This window comes from Barbus barbus, assembly GCF_936440315.1.
Source record: "Barbus barbus genome assembly, chromosome: 50".
NCBI classification, from domain to species: domain Eukaryota; kingdom Metazoa; phylum Chordata; class Actinopteri; order Cypriniformes; family Cyprinidae; genus Barbus; species Barbus barbus.
Window position 1 is genome coordinate 2,765,972 of NC_136728.1, and position 25,133 is coordinate 2,791,104.

At 38.0% G+C, this 25,133-nt stretch overlaps 2 protein-coding genes across 3 annotated transcripts in view; both read left to right on the forward strand.

Moving 5' to 3' along the window:
• Positions 1 to 25,133, forward strand: part of LOC306868005 (histone H3.2-like) — a gene marked incomplete at its 3' end in the record, with an annotated part of 468,278 nt that overhangs the window by 165,944 nt on the left and 277,201 nt on the right. The gene's annotated exons all lie outside the window — the stretch shown is intronic.
• The window catches only part of rpgrip1l (RPGRIP1 like), a 35,581-nt gene continuing 10,483 nt past the window's right edge, over positions 36 to 25,133 (forward strand). Inside the window, exons 1-22 of one of the 2 annotated variants that reach the window (XM_079414155.1) lie at positions 36 to 533; positions 955 to 1,047; positions 1,141 to 1,285; positions 1,403 to 1,689; positions 7,257 to 7,368; positions 7,453 to 7,596; positions 7,718 to 7,823; positions 8,620 to 8,766; positions 9,161 to 9,234; positions 9,667 to 9,806; positions 9,883 to 9,989; positions 10,164 to 10,214; positions 10,738 to 10,917; positions 14,284 to 14,401; positions 14,488 to 14,940; positions 17,322 to 17,461; positions 17,546 to 17,912; positions 18,999 to 19,234; positions 21,147 to 21,236; positions 21,413 to 21,475; positions 21,569 to 21,719; positions 23,056 to 23,126. In XM_079414155.1, coding sequence (XP_079270281.1) covers positions 960 to 1,047; positions 1,141 to 1,285; positions 1,403 to 1,689; positions 7,257 to 7,368; positions 7,453 to 7,596; positions 7,718 to 7,823; positions 8,620 to 8,766; positions 9,161 to 9,234; positions 9,667 to 9,806; positions 9,883 to 9,989; positions 10,164 to 10,214; positions 10,738 to 10,917; positions 14,284 to 14,401; positions 14,488 to 14,940; positions 17,322 to 17,461; positions 17,546 to 17,912; positions 18,999 to 19,234; positions 21,147 to 21,236; positions 21,413 to 21,475; positions 21,569 to 21,719; positions 23,056 to 23,126 — 3,270 coding nt within the window. In that variant the 5' untranslated portion in view covers positions 36 to 533; positions 955 to 959. The remainder of the gene's footprint in view (positions 534 to 954; positions 1,048 to 1,140; positions 1,286 to 1,402; positions 1,690 to 7,256; positions 7,369 to 7,452; positions 7,597 to 7,717; positions 7,824 to 8,619; positions 8,767 to 9,160; positions 9,235 to 9,666; positions 9,807 to 9,882; positions 9,990 to 10,163; positions 10,215 to 10,737; positions 10,918 to 14,283; positions 14,402 to 14,487; positions 14,941 to 17,321; positions 17,462 to 17,545; positions 17,913 to 18,998; positions 19,235 to 21,146; positions 21,237 to 21,412; positions 21,476 to 21,568; positions 21,720 to 23,055; positions 23,127 to 25,133) is intronic. The other variant, XM_079414156.1, reaches the window with a different exon arrangement.

A 25,133-nucleotide genomic window follows, 5' to 3' on the forward strand; every position in this document is an offset into this window, starting at 1 on the left:
TGAACGCGAATGCGGATCTGTGCGTAGAGCCTGTCACACGGAAGTGGAGGTCCCGCCCACTTTCTGACATCAATATGCCATTTCTCCTTGACTTAACTCATAAATGACTGTTTTACGAGTCTAAACCTGCCAGCATGCATCGCAGCTTTAGGATACAAAATTTTAAACAGGTCAAGGAGTAAATCAGACTTTTGCTTTTTTGTTAAGTTCTGTTCAATACTCTGGTTTCTTTACATTGTATTACACTGCTGTGGATATGCACGGCTATTTCCTGCAAGATTTGTTCTGGCATTCAGACATTTATTTGATTGAATATGTGATTTAGTGTCGTGTAGAGAACGAATACCCGCATTTCAATGGAAATTCAACAGATGTTTTTGAGCGCAGTTCATTCTAGGCACTCGAAGACGCCACGCCGTAAAAACTACATTTCCCATAAGCCTTTCGCCGGAAGTGGAGCCCGTTGGGGCGGAAGTGGATGAGTTGTTTGTTAGCAACTGTCGCTGTGGTCTGTGTGTGATGCTTTTGAATCGGTGAGATCATGTTTGGACTAAAATATTTGTGTCTTGTAAAGGTTTAAAGTACGCGGTGTGCTTATAAGTTCGTCTACTGTAACATTGTTTTTCTGTGTTTTATTGGAAACTTGAATTTGTATTTCCGAAATACTGCATTTACGATACAAATGACTTACCATGTAAGAAAACATGCATCAGATTGTAATTCAAGTATCAGTATCGATGCAGTCGAGTATCAGATGGCAATGCATCGCTACTTTGATATATAACATGGTACTAAATGTTTACCATATTCATATGTGGTGATATTTACTTATTATATTAATACCATAATGCATGTCCAAAGTAAACATGGTGATACCGTTGTATTATATTGTGTGTAAAGTCAAGTTTTAATGAAATAATGGAGTTATTTTATTATCTATATATTTGATTTCAGTCTGAATGATGTTTGCTCGTGCTGATGAGACAGCTGGAGATATTCCTGTGAAAGACATCACTGTCAACCCAAATGGAGCAGCCACATTGCCTGGTCAGAATTAAAACAAAAGTATTATAATAACTGACCATAACTGCTTTAGTTAATGGCAGGTAAATGACCGATCATGTTTGAAACTGTTTTTAGAGGCCCTGCTGTCCCAGAATGTCAGAGAGAGGCAGAATGTGTCCAAGTTCAGCAGAGAGGAGCTGGAGGACAAATTTCTACGGCTGCACGAAGAAAACCTCACACTTAAACAACATACATGCAAACAAGAAGACAAGATCCGCAGGTTTGATCAGTCATGCAGATTATCTGGTTTATTTGTATTCTTCTCAAAATAATAATAAAAAATGGATCAGTAACAAGAACAATGCAGTAAGTTTAGAAATGTCTTTGGGTGTTTCAGGATGGCCACCAAGTTGATTCGTCTGGTGAAGGACCGTAAGCAGAGCGAGGGCGGTCGAGATGTTGAGATGGAGGAGATGGTGGAGGAGCTGCAGGAGAAGGTTCAGGAGCTGGAGAAACAGAACGAAGGGCTCAAACAGCGGCTGTTAGCAGCCAAACAGCAGCTGCAGGTGCAGAACCACCGGCACACTCCATACAGCCACATCCAACCGCGCATCAACTCCGGCCTCCGCAGACTCAGAGACGACATGCCCACGACAGCATCACGACCTCACACTCCCAAAGCAGGTACACCTGTTCTGTTCTATTCTATTCTATTCTATTCTATTCTATTCTATTCTATTCTATTCTATTCTATTCTGTAATCTACTGTATGTTCTATTCTAAATGTGTCATATTCCGCATTCTCCATTATTGTGTTGTTACATTCTATTCCATTCTATACTATCATTTATTATATTTTATTGTGTTTTGCAATTCTATTCTATTCCTCACTGTATTGTAATTGAAAATCTGTAGTATGTTCTATCAGTTGATGATTTCACTCCTATTCTATTCTATTCTATTCTATTCTATTCTATTCTGTTCTATTCTATTCTATTCTGTAATTTATATTGTTATGCTTTGTTATATTATTTTCATATAATTAATTTATATTATTATATGTTAAATTCTACTCTGTTCTATTTGTATTCTGTTTTTTTGTTCTCTATTCTATTCAGCTCTATTCTATTCTAATCTAGAATCTAAATGATGTTCTATTTTATCTGTACTCTATTCTTGTCTGTAATCTATCTGTTTTGTTCTGTTTTATTTTCTATTCTGCCAACTATGTTGTGTTTTGTTGTAATTCTACTCTTAGCTTCCATTTATATTATATTAGTCCGGGTGATATGTGCACAATTTGAGGTGATATGTTCACTTTTTCATAAAAGCATGAAATTTGGTACACTTGTATAGTTTGCGGCCCTAAACATTTTCAGAAATAGAGCCATCGCGAAAACACCTCGTAGTTGCCATGGCGACCATTTTACTCTCCGCCATAACCAAATTATGTATTTTGTGTCATATCTCCTGAACCAAACATGATAACACAGAAAAGGTGATGTCTACCCCTATATTTTGATGGTCAGTGATTACAATGATACCATATACAACAACATAAACTGTTCAGGTGAAGAGTTAATGGTGAAATCAGCAATGAGCATCACAGTATCACAGCATTTACAAAAGTCCATATTATGGCTATTATTTTTTTCTTTCTTTGATAATTAACTAATATTTTATTCAATAGTACAATAAAAGGATGTTTTAATTAATTAATTATTAATTTGTTACATTTAGTGGTTTTCTGGGTACTCAAATCGCTTTACGTGGAAGGGGGGATCTCAATCTCATTGTGCAGCATCCACCTGGATGATGCGACGGCAGCCATATTGCGCCAGAATGCCCACCAGCTAAATAATATTTTATTCAATAGTACAATAAAAGATTGTTTTCAAGAATACAATAATTTATTTCCGAGATATAAAAAAATATAATCTCAAGTAAGTGTATTTTTCCTTACCTCTCAGGTAAAGTAAGGAAGGTAGGTGGTAGTATGTTTCAAATGCATTCTTGTTCTCTCTCAACAACGCTCTAATATCACACACAGACGGCAATGCAATCTTGATAATCTGCGTCCTATCTGCACCTCTTCTGCTGCACCTCTGTCAGTTTCTCTGGAATTGTCAGTCAGCGGTCAACAAACTTAATTCTGGCCATTGCTTCTCAGTCTACTCTTAGTATCTTGGGCTTGACTGGGACCTGGATTTGTCCAGAAGACTCTGCAACCCCTGCTGTTCTCTCTAACAACTTCCCTTTCTCTCACACCCCCCGGCAGGTTGGAAGGGTACTGGTCTTCTCATTTCTAATAATTGGAAACACTCAACCCACTCTTCCCTATGCATTAAAAAATATTTTGAGTTTCAACTACTGAGTAGTTAAACTCCATATTGTGATGATTTATCCCCTTCCTGGTCATATATAATCCTTTATAGAGGAGCTGTATGGGCTGCTGTCCTCATGTCAGTCCACTTGTAGTCTTTGGTGACTTCGAAATCCATCTGGAGAAGCCTTACACTGCAGACTTCCACTTCCACTCCTAGCTTCATTCGATCTCAAATGGCTTACCACCACAAGCACTAACAAATCAGGCAACCAGCTTGACGTAATTTACACATGCAATTGTATCTCAGACAACATTTGGTAAAACCTCTAGACATCTCTGCTCATTTCTTTATTATATTTAACCTACATATTACTACCTGTGTGCCACCAATTTCTCTACCAGTTACTTTTAGGCAAAACCTATGCTCCCTTTCACCCTTCCATCTTAGTGTCATCCTCTCTTCCCTCACCCACCTATTTCTCATCTCTGGATGTAAATACAGCAACTGACACTTTATGATCCACTTTAACTTCATTGAGCAAGTGAGGCAAAGCAAACGCACACCTATAGAGGTGCAAGTTGAAGGGAAAAATATGTTCTACTTGAAAGAGAACAACTGCACTCTCACTTAAGCATAGGTTATTTATTATGCTTAAGTGAGTGTGCAGTTGTTCTTTAACTTCATGTCAAGACAATATCTGTCTAGACAGGCCAGTGCACCCCTTCTAACCTAAAAAGTTGCTCCATGTATCATCATCTTTACTGTATTTTTGCTGAGCAGTCTTTTGGGTGGCTCACCAATGTAATAGATGTCCCTAAAACAAAAAATTAAGTATGCTTGACCAACATTTTTTGGGGGAGAAGAATTTATAGAAGATACATTTATTGTAGCAGTTCTTCAATGGCGATGTTAACATGTCTTCCTTCAAACAATCTTAACCCTTGTATGAATCCTAGCTTCTCCCAAAGTTCTTACTGTGGGATATAATTGTATACCTGAAGACAAAAGGGCTAGAAACAGTACTGTTAGGAACCGTCCTGCTGGAGATCCTGCCATCTACAAGACGTTCCCGAGGAATGCCACTTTTGACACTGTGAATCATCAGATTATCCTGTCTACCATAACCGGATCTGCACTCCACTGGTTTGAATATTATCTCACAGGTGGGTCTTTCAGGGTTTCCTGGGGAGGAGCGGTATCCAAAGAACATCAACTGGCTACAGGGTTTCCTCGGGGATCAGTTCTTCACCATATGCACTACATCGCTGGGACCCATTTTACAAGCACATGGTTTCTCCTACCAAATTCTACCACTGATGACACACAGCTCTATCATTCATTTCAACCAGACAATCCAATAGTAGCTGCATGGATCTCAGGCTGCCTGACAAACATCTCGGCATATATCAACCTGGCAAAGACTGAGCTTCTCGTTTTCCCTGCTACTCTGACTCTACAGCATGATTTCATCATCCTGCTAGATTCATCAAAAATTATTCTTTGGTGACCAACTGACCTTCAAGCACCATATTATTAAGACAGCTCGATCATGCATGTTTGCATTGCACTACATCAGGAGGATCAGGCCCTTCCAAACAGAGCAGGCTGAACAACTTCTTGCCCAAGCCCTTGTCATTTCTAGGTTGGACTATTGCAATGCTCTTCTAGCTGGACTTCCATCATGCACAAACAAACTTTGACAAATGTTTCAGAATGCAGTGGCACGACTGGTCTTCCATGAGCCCAAAAGGGCCCACTTCACCCCTTTCTTTATCTCCCTGCACAGGCTACCGTTTGTGGCTCGCATCAAGTTCAAGACATTGATGTTTGCGTACAGTATAGCCACAGGCTCAGCACCCTCCTACTTCCTCCTCACTCTTACGAATCTACATCCCCTCCAGAAGCCTGAGATCTGTAAGTAAGTGATACCTTGTGGTAACATCACAGAGGCATTTTCATTCACCTTTCCTGGCTGGTGAAATGATCATCCAACACCTGCAGTACTTAACAGAACACCCGACACGTTATCTGACAGCAACACTAATTTAATACTATACCCGACCTATTTGACATAAAAACTGCAACCTGAACCACACCTGCATTAAATCTCCTACATGAGGTATAAAAAACTCATTTATTAAAATTTTAATTCAAATCGTGAATAGATTAAAGACAGAAAGCAAGCAAAGAGCGCCCCCTTTAATATAATCACTACAGTTGTCAATCAGTGGCAGCGCGATTGGCTACATTGCTCACCGTGTACTGGACCAAGTCGAAATAGTCTTGGTTATTGGACCCGCAACCCTCCAGCCTGCACCCGCACCACCCTACACATAAATATTATTCCACTGGTTTCATCAAATATTAGCGGTTCACCTGCGTGTACCTGACTCTGGCTTTCCCCTTGTGGACAACATAATAGACAACTCTGGCCCCAGAGAGTGATTGTAAATTAAATTTACATGAAATATGTTTGAAATTTCATTCTGCATCTTCTGAGATTTCATTGTAATCCTTCTCATAAAGTCACTAAATTAACCATTAACTGTTCACCTGAATGCGTTGCTGTCTGCGTGTGATGTTAGAGCGTTGTTGAGAGAGAATAGGAATGTATTGGAAATACACTTACCTGAGATTGTGTTTATATATATATATATATATATATATCTCTGAAATATATGATAGTATTCTTGAAAAACAATATTTTAGTGTATTATTGAATAAAATATTAGTTAATTATCAAAGAAAGAATAAATGAATAGCCATAATATGGACTTTTGTAAATGCTGTGATACTGTGATGCTCATTGCTGATTTCACCATTAACTCTTCACCTGAACAGTTTATGTTGTTGTATATGGTATCATTGTAATCCTTGACCATCAAAATATAGGGGTAGACATCACCTTTTCTGTGTTATCATGTTTGGTTCAGGAGATATGACACAAAATACATAATTTGGTTATGGCGGAAAGTAAAATGGTTGCCATGTCAACCACGATGTGGTTTTGTGATGGCTCCATTTCTTAAAATGTTTAGGGCCGCAAACTATACCAGATTACCAAATTTCATGCTTTTATGAAAAAGTGATAATTTTTTTTCACATATCACCTGGACTATATTATGCTCTGTACATTCTATTGTGTTTTATTCTAATTTTTTATTTAAATTGCATTATGTTGTTATATTCTGTTCACTGTTAAATTCTACTCGGTTCTATTTGTATTCTGTTTTGTTGTTTTTGTTCTCTATTCTATTGTATTCTATTCTATTCTATTATATTATATTCTAGAATCTAAATTCTGTGTTCTATTTAATTTGTACTCTATTCTTGTCTGTAATCCATCTGTTTCTTCTGTTTTCTTTTCTATTCTCCAAACTATTCTGTTCTGTTTTAATTCTACTCTATTATCTTCAATTTATTTTATATTATGTTCTTTCCCCTCTATTGTGTTATATTCTATTCTGCAATTGAAATTGCATTATGTTGTTATATTCGGTTCACTGTCTGCTCTGGTCTATGTATTCTGTTTTGTTGTATTTGTTCTCTATTCTATTCTATTCTATTCTATTCTATTCTATTCTATTCTATTCTGTAATCTTTTATGCTCTGTTTTCTATGCAGCCAATTATGTGTTCTATTTAATTCTATTCTGTGGTCCTCCACCATTTCTATTCTATTCTATTCTATTCTATTCTATTCTATTCTATTCTGTAATTAAGATGATATTATGTTATCAATCCATTGTAGTCAAATTTAGTAATCACTTTGTTGGGGGTGAGAGTGTTTCCATAGCTTCTTAATATATTTGCAAATGATCTATTTAGTGTTTTCTAGGATGTGTAAAAACAGAAGTACTGGAGAAAATGATGAAGACTTATATTTCAAATATGGTACAATTTATGGTGGTGTTTTGTTTTTTAGTCAAAGGCATCAGGCATGTTGAAGGGGACATGAGTGCAAAACCACCCCAGGGTTTGTTGCCCCGCTATGGACACAGTCTGCTGGATGAGGCCCGTGCTGAAATCCGCAACCTGTGAGTGCTGACAGAAACACAACACTCGCAGAATGAATGACATTACATATGTTCACATGTTTTGCATGTTTTATCTGATGACAGAGAGAATGTGATTGAGAGCCAGCAAGCTCAGATGGAGGAGATGGAGAGATCAGCAGAGATGCTGAGAGATCAGCTGAAGAGGAAAGAGAGAGAGTTTGAGGAATCACTCCTTCAGATGAGAGAGCATCAGGCCAGCGGACAGAGGTGCTGCTCGCTCCTTTTAAACACTGCATTATTAAACTCGTATTAAATTGCTGTAATAGAATATTGATATGATTACAGCAGAGTTTAGCTCTTGTTCTGATGAGATATGTGTGTTTTGCAGGTTAACTATAAAGGATAATGTGGAGATGATCAAACTACAGAAGCTGCTGTCTGAGAAAGCAAACACACTCACAGTGCTGGAGGGCAGATTTCTACAGCAACAGGAGGTACGACTGACTGTCAGGGACTCCAGTGACAAAAAGATTATAGTTTATCCATTATAACTGTGGAGTGTTCTCTGCTCTTTCCTGGATTTGCACCTCTATACTGTCTTGACACATGTTGCAAGTGTAAGAATACGTGTACGCACACTAATGTTCAGTAAGATTTAAGACAGGCCAGTAAGATTTTGTTGATAGAAATTATTACTTTTATTCAGCAAGAATGCATTTAATTGTTAAAAAATGATAGTAAAGACATTTATAATGTTACAAATAATCTCAAATAAATTTTAAATAAATGCTGTTCTCTTGAACTTTCTATTTATCAATGAAACATGAAAAAATGTGTCATGGTTTCCTCAAAAAGTATTAAGCAGAAGAAAATGATTCATCAGAAATATTTCTTGAGCAGCAAATCAACATATTAGAAATGATCCTTCAGAAATCAGTGACACTGAAGACTGGAGTAATGATGCTGAAATATTTTTTTTAATTAAAATAATATTTCACACTATTATGTTACTGGATTTTTGATCAAATATGTTTATTTTTTTCAAAAATATGAATAAATCTGTAATCAAATTACAATTGAACCATTAATCAAACCATTAATTGGACCATAATATTTTGTGCTTTATAAATATTGTAAATCTGTTTTAGGACCAAGGTGCTTTGTAATTTTTACAGCTCTACCCTTAAACGCACTTCATTGGCATCAACATTGGTGTCTCATTTGTTGTGCCCTCTGCTGGTGGTCATGCCAATAGCAACTGCAGTGTTTGGAGACTGTGTGTGTTTGTAGAGAATGAAGACTCTGAAGGCCAGTCATGATGCAGCGCTGATGAAGGTGGATGAAGTGAGCCGACAGCTGAAGGAGGAGCGACTGAAGAGTTTACAGCTGGAGACACAGATTCAGACCAGAGCTCTGGACCAGAGACACACACAAGAGGTACAGCTGCCGTCCCACACACACACATATTTTATATACTGTACGATACATGCTTTTGAAAGTGAAAAAGTATCACAGCCAGTGGTGTTACTGTTAACTAAAACTAAAACGATGAAAAACTGTTTTCAGCAATTGAAATAAAGCTGAAATGTAATGTAAATGTAACTTGAAGTACTAAAATGATCTATCTATCTATCTATCTATCTATCTATCTATCTATCTATCTATCTATCTATCTATCTATCTATCTATCTATCTATCTATCTATCTATCTATCTATCTATCTATCTATCTATCTGTCGTCTGTCTGTCTGTCTGTCTGTCTGTCTGTCTGTCTGTCTGTCTTTTCACAGTTTACTCAATGATTTAATTTGTATTTTTTGTCTGTTTTCAGTTACAAGAAAGAATCCAGGATTTGGAGAAGGAGAGAGACTTGCTTAAGGAAAACTGTGATAGATTAGTGAAAAGGTGAGAAGATAAAAGCTTGAATGAACTACATTAAGTAGTAATAATAAGAAGGATAGAAATTTCACACAGTTCAGAAAACTAAACACGTATAGTATACTACTTACGTTAACACTTTATTTTAAGGTGTCCTTGTTGCACGTTACATGCACTTACTATTATTATTACAATTAATTATACATAATTACATGCAAGTAACCCTAACCATGTAGTATGTACATGTAGTCAATTACTATTACTCAGTAAGTACTTAAATGTATAATTGCACTGTAACAAGGACACCTTAAAATAAAGTGTAACCCTACTTACTAGCACTGTTTGCTAAGTATAGTATTACTATTGTTATTGCTCAAACTTAGTATTAAGGATTTCAACAAATCCCTAGCATTGTGGGGGAGCGTTTTGCTCTGAATTTCTGTTTTTCTGTTGCAATAGTGCGTTTGATGTGAGTCAGGAGCAGAAATGGAAGACAAGAGAACAGCAGCTCAAACTACAGGTGGCCCAGTTAGAGATGGCATTAAAATCCGACCTCGCTGATAAAAACCAGATCCTGGATAAGATCAAGGCAGAGAGAGGTAACCACACACATGACCGTAGGTGCTTTAAAACCGCTGGTCTGTTAGACTCACTGCTATTTTATTTTCACGGAAGATTCATATGAAAAATTGATGCAAGAAAACAAGGAACTTCAGCTGCGTTACCTCGAGCAGAAACAACAACTGGATGAAATTAAAGAGCGCATGAAGTTCTTTACCAAGGTAAAGTGCAATATTTGTAGCGGTAGAGAAGAAATAGTCATTTGAAGGAGTGGTTCACCCAAAAAGACAATTAATATAAAATAACTTTTAAAAAATAAACAAAAAGTTTGAAAACAATTCAGATGATATTTTTTTTTTCACAATGATGCCTGAATCTGATGCTGTTCTCTTAAGGAAAGTGAAATAGATGCAGCTGAACTCAGTGAAGCCCTGATGCTTATAAAGGTAAATCCAAACTATGTACAAATTACTTAAAATTTATGTATAAATTAACATCTTGCTACCGCTCAAACATTTGGGGTCAGTAAGATTACCAAAATACTAATATTATAATTAAAGATGCAAGAAATTTGTGATGTTACAAAAAATTTGTATTTCAAATAAATGTTGTTCTTTTGAACTTTTGAGTCATCACAGAATCCTGAAAAAAATGTATCGCAGTTTCCACAAAAATATGGAGCAGTTTTCAACATTGATAATAATAAGAAATGTTTCTTGAGCAGCAAATCAGCATATTAGAATGATGTCTGAAGGATCATGTGACACTGAAGACATCTATTTTACATTGTAATAGTATTTCACAATACTACTGTTTTTACTGTAGTTTTGATCAAATAAATGCAGCCTTGGTGATCAAAAGAAACCCCAAACTTTTGAACAGTAGTTGATACCATTTATCTCAAACGAAATTTGTGTATAGAAATTATCATTGTGTCTCCTGTCTTGTTTTTTTTTAATGACCGTTTAGGTTCGTCGGAGTCAGAGGAGTGGAGAGCTTGGATTTCTGGAGAAGGTGGAGGAAGATATAAAAGTGGATGTGGAGCGATCTTTAAGGGAACTTCAGGCCACTCATGCTGAGACCATCCAAGAGCTGGAGAAGACCAGGAACATGCTCATCCTCCAACACAAGATCAATATAGACTATCAGGTTTGATCAGTCCTCGCACTGATAGACTAACAGACCTTAGATAATCATCACTATCCATTATCCAGAAGCAAAATTGACCCTCTTTAATTCATTAAAGGGATAGGTCACCCAAAAATTACCCCATAATTTACTCACCCTCAAGCCATCCTAGGTGTATATGACTTTCTTCTTTCAGACAAATCAATAAGAGTTTAATTAAAAACGTCCTGGCTCTTCCAAGCTTTATAATGGCAGTAAATGGGTGTTATTTTTCAATAGTCCAAAAGAAGTCCAGTAAAGCGCATCCATCCATAATAAAATCTGCCTAAAACCCTGTTCACGCCAAGAACGATAACGATAAAGATAAAAATATTGTTTTAAAAATCATTCTCAGTATTAAAGAACTGTGGAGTCCACACCACAGCTATAATGATAAAGGCACAGAAAAACAATATCGTTGGAATCACTTTCAGAATGATTTTTTCCCCAGTTGATGAACAATACAAACACTGACACACAATTAGAATCAATTCTGTTGTCACGAGTTTTAGAATTTAACGCGTGTACGCTTAGAACAAACAGACAATATCATCTGCTGTCATCAAGCTGGATCTGGATCAGCGCTTGCGCCACCACGCGCTTGCGTCATGTACTGTCGTGAACGCATGTCCACAAGAGAAACAGTAGAGACAAAAATGTGGAATAAAATCGTTATTTTTTAGTTTTCTTTGTGCAAAAAATATTCTTGTGGCTTCGTAAAATTATGGTTGAACCCTTGATGTTACATGGATTATCTCCTTGCTACATGTCTGGACATGGGAACATTTCAGTTGTATTGCTGTCTATGGAGGGTCTGAGCGCTCAGATTCAAACAAAAATATCTTAATTTGTGTTCCGACGATGAAAGGAGGTCTTGAATGACATCATTTTCATTTTTGGGTAAACTAACACAGCTAACACAGGGTGAATAAAAGCCTCCTGTAGCGAATCGATGTGTTTTAGTAAGAAAAATATCCATATTTAAAATGTTAGAAACACTCTAACTTTCGCTAACTGTCGTATTCATAGTAGAACGCCATTCCAGGTGAATGACGTAGGAATTATTCATGGCATATTTCGATATACAGTCATGGCCAAAAATATCGGCACCCTTGGTAAATATGATCAAAGAAGGCTGTGAAAATTAATTTGCATTGTTATTCCTTTTGATCTTTTATTTTAAAAAAAATCATAAAAATCTAACCTTTCATTGGATAATAAGAATTTAAAATGGGGGAAATATCATTATGAAATAAATGTTTTTTCTCAAATACATGTTGTACACAATTATTGGCACCCCTAGAAATTCTTATGAGTAAAATATCTCTGAAGTATATCATTATTTATTCATTTAATTTAGTCATTTAGCTGACACTTTTATCCAAAGCGAATTACAAATGAGGACATAAGAAGCAGTCAAAACCAACAAAAGAGCAACAACGTGCAAGTGCTATTACAAGTCTTGGTTAGCCTAACGCAGTACAGATAATAAATAAAAAGACATATAGATAAAATGACATTAGAATAGAGAGTGCTAGAGTTAGAGGGTCAAGTAAAGATGGAACAAATTAGTTTTTAGCCGTTTCTTGAAGATGGGTAAGGATTTAGCTGCTCGGATTGAGTTGGGCAGGTCATTCCACCAGATGGGAACAGTTAATGAAAAAGTCCGTGAAAGTGTTTTTGTGCGTCTTTGGAATGGCACAATAATGCGTCGTTCACTTGAAGAACGCAAGCTTCTAGAGGGCACATAAGTCATAAGCACATTAATGAATTTAGGTAAAGGGGTGCAGAGCCAGTGGTGGTTCTGTAGGCAAACATTAATGCCTTGAATTTAATGCGAGCAGCTATTGGTAGCCAGTGCAAATTGATGAACAGAGGCGTGACGTGCGTTCTTTTCGGCTCATTAAAGATTAATCTTGCAGCGGCATTTTGGATTAATTGTAGAGGTTTAATAGAATTGTCTGGAAGACCTGCCAAGAGAGCATTGCAATAGTCAAGTCTGGACAGAACAAGAGCCTGAACAAGGAGTTGTGTTGCATGTTCCGAGAGAAAAGGCCTGATCTTCTTAATATTATATAATTCAAATCTGCAGGACCGGGCAGTTTTAGCAATGTGGTCTGAGAAATTCAGCTTATCATCAATCACAACTCCAAGGTTTATGGCTGTTTTTGAAGGAGTTATGGTAGTGAGATTGTGATGAAGCGATGGGTTAGCTGAAACTACAAGCAGTTCTGTTTTAGCTAGGTTGAGTTAAAGGTGATGGTCCATCATCCAGCAAGAAATGTCTGTTAGACACGCTGAGATGCGAGCAGCTATCGTCGGATCATCAGGATGGAATGAGAGGTAAAGTTGAGTGTCATCAGCATAGCAGTGATATGAAAAGCCATGTTTCTGAATGACAGAACCTAGTGATGCCATGTAGACAGAAAAGAGAAATGGGAGATATTCCCATTCATATTCACAATTTTCAGCACTCCAGGGTGATTATGAACATGAAATTATCCAGCCATGGCTTCCTGTTTCACAGAAATATATATAGGAGGTAAAACAAAACCTAAATTCCCTTAAACTTCCATCACGAGAAAAACCAAAGAATATGTTTCTGATGTGCAGCAAAAGATAATTGAGCTTCACAAATTAGTGAAGTGGCTTTAAGAAAAGTGCAAGAGCAGTGAAAATGCCCATTTCCACCATCAGGGCAATAATTAAGAATTTCCTATCAACAGAACATGTTACGAAACTGCCTGGAAGAGGACGTGTGTCTATATCGTCCTAATGCACGGTGAGAAGGAGAGTTTGAGTGGCTAAAGACTCTCCAAGGACCATAGCTGGAGAATTGCAGAAAATAGTTGAGTCTTGGGGTCAGAAAACCTTAAAAATATTGTCAAACAGCACCTGCATCACCACATGTTGTTTGTGAGGGTTTCAAGAAAAATTCTCCTCACTCATCCAAAAACAATCTCTAGCATATCAGACAGTTATCAGACACGACTGGAACTTCAAATGGGACTGGCTTCTATGGTCAGATGAAACTGGGGCCTTTTATTCACCCCCAGGAGCCGTGTGAGGCACTTTTTATTATGGATGGATGCGCTTTATTGGACGTCTTTTGGACTAATAAAAAAATAACACCCATTCTAACTTTACCCTCCTCTAGTCTGTCGTGACTTGGACTCAATTTACTTTATTCAGCCTGTACTCCAGCTCGAATTAGTAGGTCTCGACTACAGTGTAATAGAAGTAAAATGAGTTATAAACTTAATTTCATGTTACAGTAACTTCAAGGGTTTGCTGTTCTCCACATATAGATGTTGCTCACATATGGCTCATGTCTTTGTGTTTTTGTAGGCTGAGGTTGAAGCTGTCACTCGTGCGATGGACGATTTGAAACTTGAACAAGAATTGAAGTTAGAGAAGCTGGCTCAGCTTCTGGACATGAGAGCTGCCAAGATAAAGAAACTTGAAGGTTTATCTGCATCCAACACATGATCTTCAGATGCTCCGATGCTGCAGTCATGCTTAGTAAAACTAATTTGTCCTGTGTCTTTCCAGCCCAGCTGAAGGACATTGCATATGGAACTAAGACCCATGTGTTCAGACCTGATGTGACCAGCGAAGACATTACAGAAGAGTTTGATGAAACCCTCCGCTTGGCTCGAGGCGAGAACCTTCTGGAAATTCACTTAGGGAGAGCGCAATTTTCTTCTGAAGCTGTAGAAAGTCTAAAGGACAAAGATCCATCCACCTTTTGCACGTACGCCTTCTACGACTTTGAGCTGCAGTCCACGGCTGTGGTTCGAGGTGCCCATCCAGCATACAGCCTCACGTCTCAGTATCTCGTGAGGGTGGACGACCTCTTCTTGAATTATCTCCACACCAGCTCAGTTACGGTGGAGGTTCAGCTCGCTGAGGGCTTGAGTTTCCGCTCGGTGGCTGCTGGTCAGCTCAGGTTAAATCAATTGCTGGAACGAGATGGGAAGGTGTTTGGCACCATTCGGTTAGTTGGTGAGTCTTTAGACCGTCTTCTGGCATTGGTGTAAAGGATATTTTCCTGTAGATGTTGACTAGTATGGATTTTTTAGTTGATATAAAAGGAATTGTTGAAATTAGGCTATGTTCACACTTTGCGTAATTTTTTAAGCTGCCAGCGTGTTTTACATTATAATCCTATGTAGTAAATTGTGTTTCAAAAAGGTTCTGAGCGCTTTTTAAAACGCCACCGTCCATCGGTGTCTTTTTCTGCAGCTCAGAGCGTCTTTTCAAGTTGAAAAAAGTTCAACTTTTCAGAAATAAAAACACCCTACGTCAAGTGCCATTTTGACAGCTGACCAATAACAAGCGAGTGGTGAGTTGTTTCCATAACAACAAAAACAACAAGAAAAATGGAGAAGACTGCCGGTAGATAGATCGTACTAGTTTCAGAGCACAAGGAGTTGTATGATATGAGCACAAAACTCTATCTAGTCTAAAATATGCTGCAAACAGTGCATCATCCAACCGGAGCTCCTGGACTAAATTGTTGTTAGCACCATACTGTTTCCTTCCCCATATAATGTCACGCACCCACAAACTTTGTGAACCGACTTTACCCTCCCCGTTAACTTCAGAAGCCAACACAAAAGCCAACTTTTTACTCTTTCTCAACATTTCTGCAGCACACAGCGCTAGGCTACTATTGCAGCTGTTGTTATAGCAACAAAAGACGCCCTCGACTGCTATTTGTAACCAAAGCGCTACCAGCTTTTTTATTTTACTAAAAAAGCGATCGTCAACTTTTTCTTGACAAAAAAGACACCAAGTGTGAACTTAAATGAAAGCTCACTGTTTTTGTAGATACAAATTTATATTACTTTCTTTTATTTGAAGAACGCAAAAAGGAGAAGTTTAGAAGAGAAGAGAAGTTTACTACACTCTTAAAGGGGTCATGAACTGAAAAGTCAAAATTCCTTTGATCTTTTGATATATAAGAGGTCATTGTACTATAAAAACATCCTGTAAGTTTCAGAACTCTGAAAATAGCTTATATTGAAGCCAGTCTGTCAAAACGTCAGCTTGTGGAATGTTCTACTCTATCATGTAATAGTGTGGATAAGCACCGCCTCCACAGAAGATCAACACCTACTTCAACATCACTGCCTGTTTATCCCCACCCACTGATTCTACATCACTGCCTGTTTAGCCCCGCCCACCGATTCTACATCACTGCCTGTTTAGCCCCACCCATCAATTCTACATCACTGCCTGTTTAGCCCCGCCCACAGATTCGCGCACATAGTAGGTAAATGACAAAAGTGGCAAATGCAGGTCTACGCAGAAACCAAATGATAAACTTAATTTGATTAACTTTATTTTTAATGAAGTGTCAGACCACGTCAGTAAGATCTCGGTCCTTTGTTCACTTCATTTTACCATGAATTTGTTTACAAACAAGGCTATTTTCAGATTTTCAGAAAGATTGAAACTAAAAGATGATGCTGTGCTGACTATATTGGATTTGAAAGTAATGTCTCAACACACAGGTGTGAATAACTGTTTTTATTACGAGATCACTATTGCTTTGTCTGTTATTATATATTGTTTCATATGCACTATGTATTTATGCGTGTTTAACCTAAACCAAAGCAACGTCCATCTGTGAGGAATGTATGCTGTCAAACATACACAACTATTAGCCAATCATATCAGTGGGCGTTCACTTCCGAGTCTACAATCCGCCACGCCTATTCAAACAGAGCGTTCTGATGAGGGGGGTTAAAAACAGGACAGAAAATTGCTTATTACTTCTAAATTACGAAGTTTTTTGATGTAAAAATCTTGATAACTTTATAAGTGAACCTCAGAATCAGTACAAAAAAAAAACAAAAAAACAAAGGCAGTTCATGACCGCTTTAAAAATAAATGTTCTTTATTGGCATTTATGTTTCCTTAACATCCTTAGAAACTTCTTAATGCACAAAAGTTTCATTATAGTGGAAAAAGGTTCTTCTGATTATTAAAATGTCCTTAACACAAAGAAAAAATAGTTCTTCTGGAACCCAAAATGGTTCCTCTATGGCAGGGGTGCCCAATCCTGCTCCTGGCGATCGACTGTCCTGCAAAGTTCAGCTCCAACTCTGATCAAACACACCTGCCTTTAATTTTCAAGCGATCTTGAAGACCTTAATTAGCTTCAGGTGTGTTTGATTAGAGTTGAAGCTGAACTTTGCAGGACAGTCGATCGCCAGGAGCAGGATTGGGCACCCCTGCTCAATGGCTTTGCTGTGAAAACAACCTTTTGAAACCTTTATTTTTTTAAGAGTTAATGAAAGTGGAAAATGATTTAAACTGCCAAAAAGGACAAAATGAACCATGCAGCTTTCATAAAAGTGTTTTCCATCTGTTTGCAGGTGTAACAGATGAGATCCAGGTGTTTGGTACTCTAGAGTACTGGCTCAAACTCAGGGTTCCTATGGAACAAGCCATTCGCCTTTATAAGGAGAGAGTCAAAGCACTTGGTTACCTCAACACAAGCAAGAGAGACAGCCAGGTACTGTTTACAACCCCATCTAAGGCACCATTTTTTGCTTTGAAACATGCTAAAACTACTTGATCTTTTTTCTTTACTATTCAGACTTCATCAGTTCCGGTCCCCAGTTCTTTATCATTGATGGACGGTGACCTAAATGAACTGAACGTCACCATACACTCCTGCTGTGACCTCAGATCCAGAGGTCCTCACACCCAACCCAGCCCCTACATCATCTACAAACTCTACGACCTCCCTGACCATGATACTCCAATCATATCCTCCACCAATGAGCCACAGTTTGAAGATCACATGGTCTTCCCGGTGGCCATGAACTCTGACCTCGATGCATTCCTGAAGTCAGAGGTTTTGGTGTTGTATGTGTTTGATGATTTGGATGTTGAGAACCAGCTGTATCTGGGGAAGGCTAGAGTACCGCTCATCTCGCTGGCTCATGATAAAACCATCACTGGTGAGAACAAACACTGTGTCTTCTAGTGTGTTCTAGGAACATTGGAAAGAAAATTGTTCTTGTTTGTTTATTGATTGATTGATTGAAGAATAACTTTAATATTGACCTAATATTTTGAGGATATTCAATTTTTTTTTCTTTTTCTTAAAAGAGATGCTCTACCATCAAAAGAAGAGGTGTAGCCAACAATCAAAACGCCATGTCAGTTAGAAAAGGTGCAGCACTCACTCTTGAAAAAGTCCAACTTTATTGGTTAAAATACATTTGACTTTTCAGCAAAAAGGAAGATTGTTTGTAAGCCACTCCCCTAATTGGCAGGGTAACGCCCCATTCACACGGGGCGTTGGCATCAACGCTTGATGGAGGGCGTGTCTGAAGCTTGGTGCTGACGCGACCGTCATGGTGACAACAGCCAATCACATACTTTTCTGGTGTTGCATAAATGGGATTGGCTAGCGTCTGCGCCAGGGCATTTGCATAAGGCGATCTGATTGGCTGACGCCTGCGTTGGAGCTTGAAAAGTTGGCAACGCCAGTGAAGTGACGCGACGGACCCACAATTCAGTTCGGCAGCACTTGACATCACTCCATTCAAAGTAAATGAGAGGCGTTGATGCCGACGCCCTGTGTGAATGGGGCGTAACACCCGTTGCTTATTGCGAGAATGTATAAAGCAATGTTTGGGACTGCTGTATTGGCCGAAAAGTCGTGTATTTTAACCAATAAAGTTGGATTTTTTCAAGAGTGAGTGCTGCACATTTTTTAATTGACATGAACTAATATTTTGAGGCTAATAATTTGGGGGAAAATAAATAAAAATGAACATTTTGAACTAATATTTATATTTTGAAATAGTTTAGTAGTTTATATATAGTTTAAATGTATTGTATTTTTATTTGTTTGGGAACACTTATTATTGTGTTATTGAGATGTTTAGATTTTTTGTTGGGAAATGACAACACTGCTGATTAAGATTTGTTCGATTTTATTATTATTAGTTTTATTATTATTATTTATTTGTTTGTTTTTTTAGCTTAGACACACCTTTTAATATTGCTATTTTTCTTGTGATTTGTATTTTTTTAAGGTATGTTTAAGCTCACAGACCCTGAGGGACTTCCAAGTGGCCAAATCAGTGTGACTTTGAAATGGAAGTTCACGTACCTCGCTCCAGCATCCTCGGCTTTTACCATACAACAGATCGAGATCACCGGCAGAACCACACCGGAGAGTCAGACGTCTCAAGACAAGGAGAAAACACAAACAGAGACACGACCGATGACCAAAGACCCTTCACTAATACCTCAGCCCATTGTTTCTGAGGTAATGGCATCCCCAAAACACCTCAGCATCCAGGACCATAATCAGTCCTGAATGATCTTTGTTGTTTCATCACTGTAGAATATACAGTATATATATATATATATATATATATATATATATATATATGTGGTGTGAAAAAGTGTTGGCACCCTTCCTGATTTTTTTTCTTTTTTTGCATGTTTGTCACACTTTAATGTTTCAGATCATCAAACAAATTGTTCAAACAAAAATATTAATCAAAGATAACGCAAGTAAACACAACATGCAGTTTTTGAATGAAGAGGTTTTTTTTTATGACGGGAAAACAAAATCCAAACCCACATGGCCCTGTGTGAAAAAGTAGGCCAACCAAAATTACCCCAAGAGCGCAGCGACGACTCATCCACGAGGTCACAAAAGACCCCACAACAACATCTAAAGAACTGCAGGCCTCACTTCAGTTAAGACAGTTAAGGTCAGTGTTCATGACTCCACCATAAGAAAGAGACTGGGCAAAAATGGCCTGCATGGCAGAGATCCAAGACGAAAACCGCTGCGGAGCAAAAAGAACATAAAAACTCGTCTCAGTTTTGCCAGAAAACATCTTGATGATCCCCAAGACTTTTGGGAAAATACTCTGGACTCATGAGAACTGTTTGGAAGGTGTGTGTCCCATTACATCTGGCGTAAAAGTAACACAGAATTTCAGAAAAAGAACATCATAGCAACAGTAAAATATGGTGGTGGTGGTGTGATGGTCTGGGGCTGTTTTGCTGCTTCAGGACCTGGAAGACTTGCTGTGATAAATGAACCATGAATTCAGCTGTCTACCAAAAAATCCTGAAGGACAATGTCTGGCCATCTATTCGTGACCTCAAGCTTACTTTACTTACTTACTTTTGTCATTTAGCAGACGCTTTTGTCCAAAGCGACTTACAAATAAGAAAAAGTAACTAAAACTAAAAGTTACAACTCTATAAATACTATATACCCACATATTTAAAAAAAATAAAGAAATTAAATAAAATTGACACATGCATATAACAATATTTCAATACTAAACATATAAATGAAAAAACTAAAATAAAAAGCGATACTTCTATCCCTGCCCGGTGGAGTCGCACGGTAGAGTTGATGGTCTTTACACTCTTCGGTCTTCACACTAAGAGGGCTTCACACGACGACTACCGCGACCGCTGCCGCGGTTTAATAACCTTTTTATACCAATCCAACAAATCACCATTTCAATTCAGTTGGACCAACTTTCCTGTTTATCAACTAAAAATGGCCAAGCAAGTGAAGTGAAGCTGAAGCGAACTTGGGTTCTGCAGCAGGACAATGATCCAAAACACACCAGCAAATCCACCTCTGAATGGCTGAAGAAAAACAAAATGAAGACTTTGGAGTGGCCTAGTCAAAGTCCTGACCTGAATCCTATTGAGATGCTGTGGCATGACCTTAAAAACACGATTCATGCTAGAAAACCCTCCAATGTGGCTGAATTACAACAATTCTGCCAAGATGAGTGGACCAAACCTCCTCCACAGCGCTGTAACAGACTCATTGCAAGTTATCACAAACGCTTGATTGCAGTTGTTGCTGCTAAGGGTGGCACAACCAGTTATTAGGTTTAGGGGGCAAGCACTTTTTAAATATTGAGAGAATCGCCTTTAAATTTGTTCAAATGAAGTTCTTAGTAATGCATATTACTAATCAAAAATTAAGTTTTGATGTATTTTCAGTAGGAAATTTACAAAATATCTTCATGGAACATGATCTTTACTTAATATCCTAATGATTTTTGACATAAAAGAAAAGTGGATAATTTTGGCCCATACAGTGTATTTTTGGCTATTGCTACAAATATACCCCAGCGACTTAAGACTGGTTTAGTGCTCCAGGGTCACATATTTTCTTGTTCTTTGTACTTTAGACTCCAGTGCCCAAACCCAGACAGCGAACTCTACCAAAATCAGCTACTAAAAGAGTTTCTTTTGTGGATGTCACAGAGCTTGAAAAACAGGTAAAAGAAAAGTCTGCACTTGTTTAATTAGTGATGTCAAATTCAACACACACTAAGTCAAATTCAGCTCAATTTAAGGCAGTAATTAACCCTGAGTATTATCCTGTACCATTTGTGCACTTCTGTATGTGGTGTTTTGATGATGTATTTTGTGTGTTTGTATCAATAATCACAAGATGGAGCAGACTACAGCCTCTGATAATGAAGAGCCGTCATCATCTGTGACCCCTGCACCAAAGGTACACAATGTGAAATTTACTGTTTAAATGAGGAGTACAATAGTCTTATAAACAAAAAGTTAGGAATAAACAGTGTGACGCTGTGTTCCTCAGACTATCGTGGTGATGGAAGCAGGAGAGGCCACTGCAGTCAGTGAGGAAGAGGATGAGGAAGAGTCTCATTTCTCTGAGGGTCAGGTGATCACCGCCAGCTCTCAGTCTGATGAGTCTGAGATTTCTGAGGAGCTGCAAGAGCCACCAACAGGTATGTGAGTTATGGAATTTAATGTCCTTTAAAATATAAAACATTATTTAAATATAAAACATTATTTTGCACATTTCCAAATGAAACAAAACTATTCAGCCAGAAATAATGTTTTCGTTTTATTTATTGGTATTTGATTTGTCTATGCATGCCAGGCTATGATATTTTTGTTCAATTTGTATTGCTTTCCCTGCCCTGATTGATTGTTGAATGACTTAATTGATTTTTATTTTATTTTATTTTTTTAATTTGATGAATTGAGTGTTAATATGACTAGCATTTTTCAAAAACAAGATTTTGGTAGTTTTAGCATTTTAATTAATTATTTAATCTATTATTAAAACAAGTGCTAAAATAATGCTAACATTTTTATTTTATTTATTTTATTTTATTTTATCAACCTCATATCATTCCAAACCCACACTGTTCCTTTTTCTGTGAAACACAAAAGTACATTTTTTTTACAATAATCATGCTGCTCTTTTTCATAAAAAATGAACATGAATGCAGATAGACCAAGAAAGAAAAACATAAATATGTTGGCTATTTGTTAAAAATCTTGCACTCTTTCATTACTAAAGCTAATTTGCGTTTGTATATTATATATTTTTTTAAGCTCTCCAGCATTTTGTCCCAAATTCAGATTCATTGTTTGGAAAAGAGCAGCTTGAACATAACTCAAAACATCTCATTTTGTGTTTCACGGATGAAAGGAAGTCATATATGTTCTTTTTTATGAAGGTTCAAGTGAAGATTCAAGTTCAGTGTTCAAGTTAAACTCTAATTAGATTCAATTTGACCACAAACTTAAGGTGCTTCTAGTATTTAAAAAAAAAGAAGTTTGTGTTTTTGTGTTATTGTGGGCAGGAAGGCCCCTGTGCTTTGGCCCTGAGTAGATCTTGTATTCATTAGAGCCACATATGAATGTTTTGGCAAACCAATACTTAGTGCTGAGCGTTAGTATTCAGTTTTATATGAGGAAGCAGCTGTACTATTGTTTTTCGAATAAGATGAGAATCATTAATATTTCATTTGCTGCTGCCAATAATCTGATGTGTTTCCTGTTGACAACCAGCAACATAAATGTTAATGTGTGTTGACCTTGGCCAATAGGCAGTCTTTAAAGTATTGATGTCTAACATCTCCCTCTCTTACCTGCTGTGGCCCACTTGAGACCACAGCGAGAGATGGACAAGAAAATAAACAACCCAAACGGTTCACGAACGACTTCCATATGAAATGAGACTAGGAATGATCCATCTAATGATCTTCTAGTACTTTACTTTCTGTATTATTAACTGATCATAATACAGAAGATGCTCTGTTGTCTGTGCAGATGTTCAGGGTGAGGATGATGATAGCGATGACTGCATCATTCCTGCTCAGAGCTCACAGCAGAAAAAACAGGTTTGTTGTATCACTTTATATCTGTGCATGTTTAACAAATGAACCGTACTTGACCAACATATTAAAGGGGTCATCGGATGCAAAATTCACTTTACAAGTTGTTTGAACATAAATGTGTGTTGGAAGTGTGTACACATCCATCCTATAATCATAAAAATCCACCCAGGGTTTTTTTTTTTTTTTTAAATCCCTATTTTAAAATCCCCTTTCTCAAATCAGGCTGTTCAGAATGACATAGTTCTGTACAGGCCCCTCCCACGATAGTTGATTGACAAGACCGTCTGACCTTAGACCCGAGTGAGCTGAGAGCTGTAAACAGTCCGACCGACTCTCAGATTAAGCGATTGAAGTGTTTTGTTGTTGGATGTAATAATGAATATAGCAGTCGTCAGTTACTCCCGACATCTGAGCCGCTGAAGACGCAGAGGATTAACATTACTTTCGCTTTGAAGTGAATGCGCCGATCCCCGATCTACATAAATGCGTCTATATTCGCCCGAATCATTCGTGATCCAGCTTTATCTACAGAAGAAGTGAGTATAAGGGTTTTTATGAATCTTTGCAAATCACCTTTCCTAATAATGTGCTAGTTAGCTGGTTTTGCGCCTGAAGTTTAGTATGCTCCATAGATATACAGGTCCTTCTCAAAAAATTAGCATATTGTGATAAAGTTCATTATTTTCTGTAATGTACTGATAAACATTAGACTTTCATATATTTTAGATTCATTACAACACAACTGAAGTAGTTCAAGCCTTTTATTGTTTTAATATTGATGATTTTGGCATACAGCTCATGAAAACCCAAAATTCCTATCTCAAAAAATTAGCATATTTCATCCGACCAATAAAAGAAAAGTGTTTTTAATACAAAAAAAGTCAACCTTCAAATAATTATGTTCAGTTATGCACTCAATACTTGGTCGGGAATCCTTTTGCAGAAATGACTGCTTCAATGCGGCGTGGCATGGAGGCAATCAGCCTGTGGCACTGCTGAGGTGTTATGGAGGCCCAGGATGCTTCGATAGCGGCCTTAAGCTCATCCAGAGTGTTGGGTCTTGCGTCTCTCAACTTTCTCTTCACAATATCCCACAGATTCTCTATGGGGTTCAGGTCAGGAGAGTTGGCAGGCCAATTGAACACAGTAATACCATGGTCGGTAAACCATTTACCAGTGGTTTTGGCACTGTGAGCAGGTGCCAGGTCGTGCTGAAAAATGAAATCATCTCCATAAAGCTTTTCAGCAGATGGAAGCATGAAGTGCTCCAAAATCTCCTGATAGCTAGCTGCATTGACCCTGCCCTTGATAAAACACAGTGGACCAACACCAGCATCACTGACTGTGGGTACTTGACACTGGACTTCAGGCATTTTGGCATTTCCCTCTCCCCAGTCTTCCTCCAGACTCTGGCACCTTGATTTCCGAATGACATGCAAAATTTGCTTTCATCCGAAAAAAGTACTTTGGACCACTGAGCAACAGTCCAGTGCTGCTTCTCTGTAGCCCAGGTCAGGCGCTTCTGCCGCTGTTTCTGGTTCAAAAGTGGCTTGACCTGGGGAATGCGGCACCTGTAGCCCATTTCCTGCACACGCCTGTACACGGTGGCTCTGGATGTTTCTACTCCAGACTCAGTCCACTGCTTCCGCAGGTCCCCCAAGGTCTGGAATCGGTCCTTCTCCACAATCTTCCTCAGGGTCCGGTCACCTCTTCTCGTTGTGCTGCGTTTTCTGCCACACTTTTTCCTTCCCACAGACTTCCCACTGAGGTGCCTTGATACAGCACTCTGGGAACAGCCTATTCGTTCAGAAATTTCTTTCTGTGTCTTACCCTCTTGCTTGAGGGTGTCAATGATGGCCTTCTGGACAGCAGTCAGGTCGGCAGTCTTACCCATGATTGCGGTTTTGAGTAATGAACCAGGCTGGGAGTTTTTAAAAGCCTCAGGAATCTTTTGCAGGTGTTTAGAGTTAATTAGTTGATTCAGATGATTAGGTTAATAGCTTGTTTAGA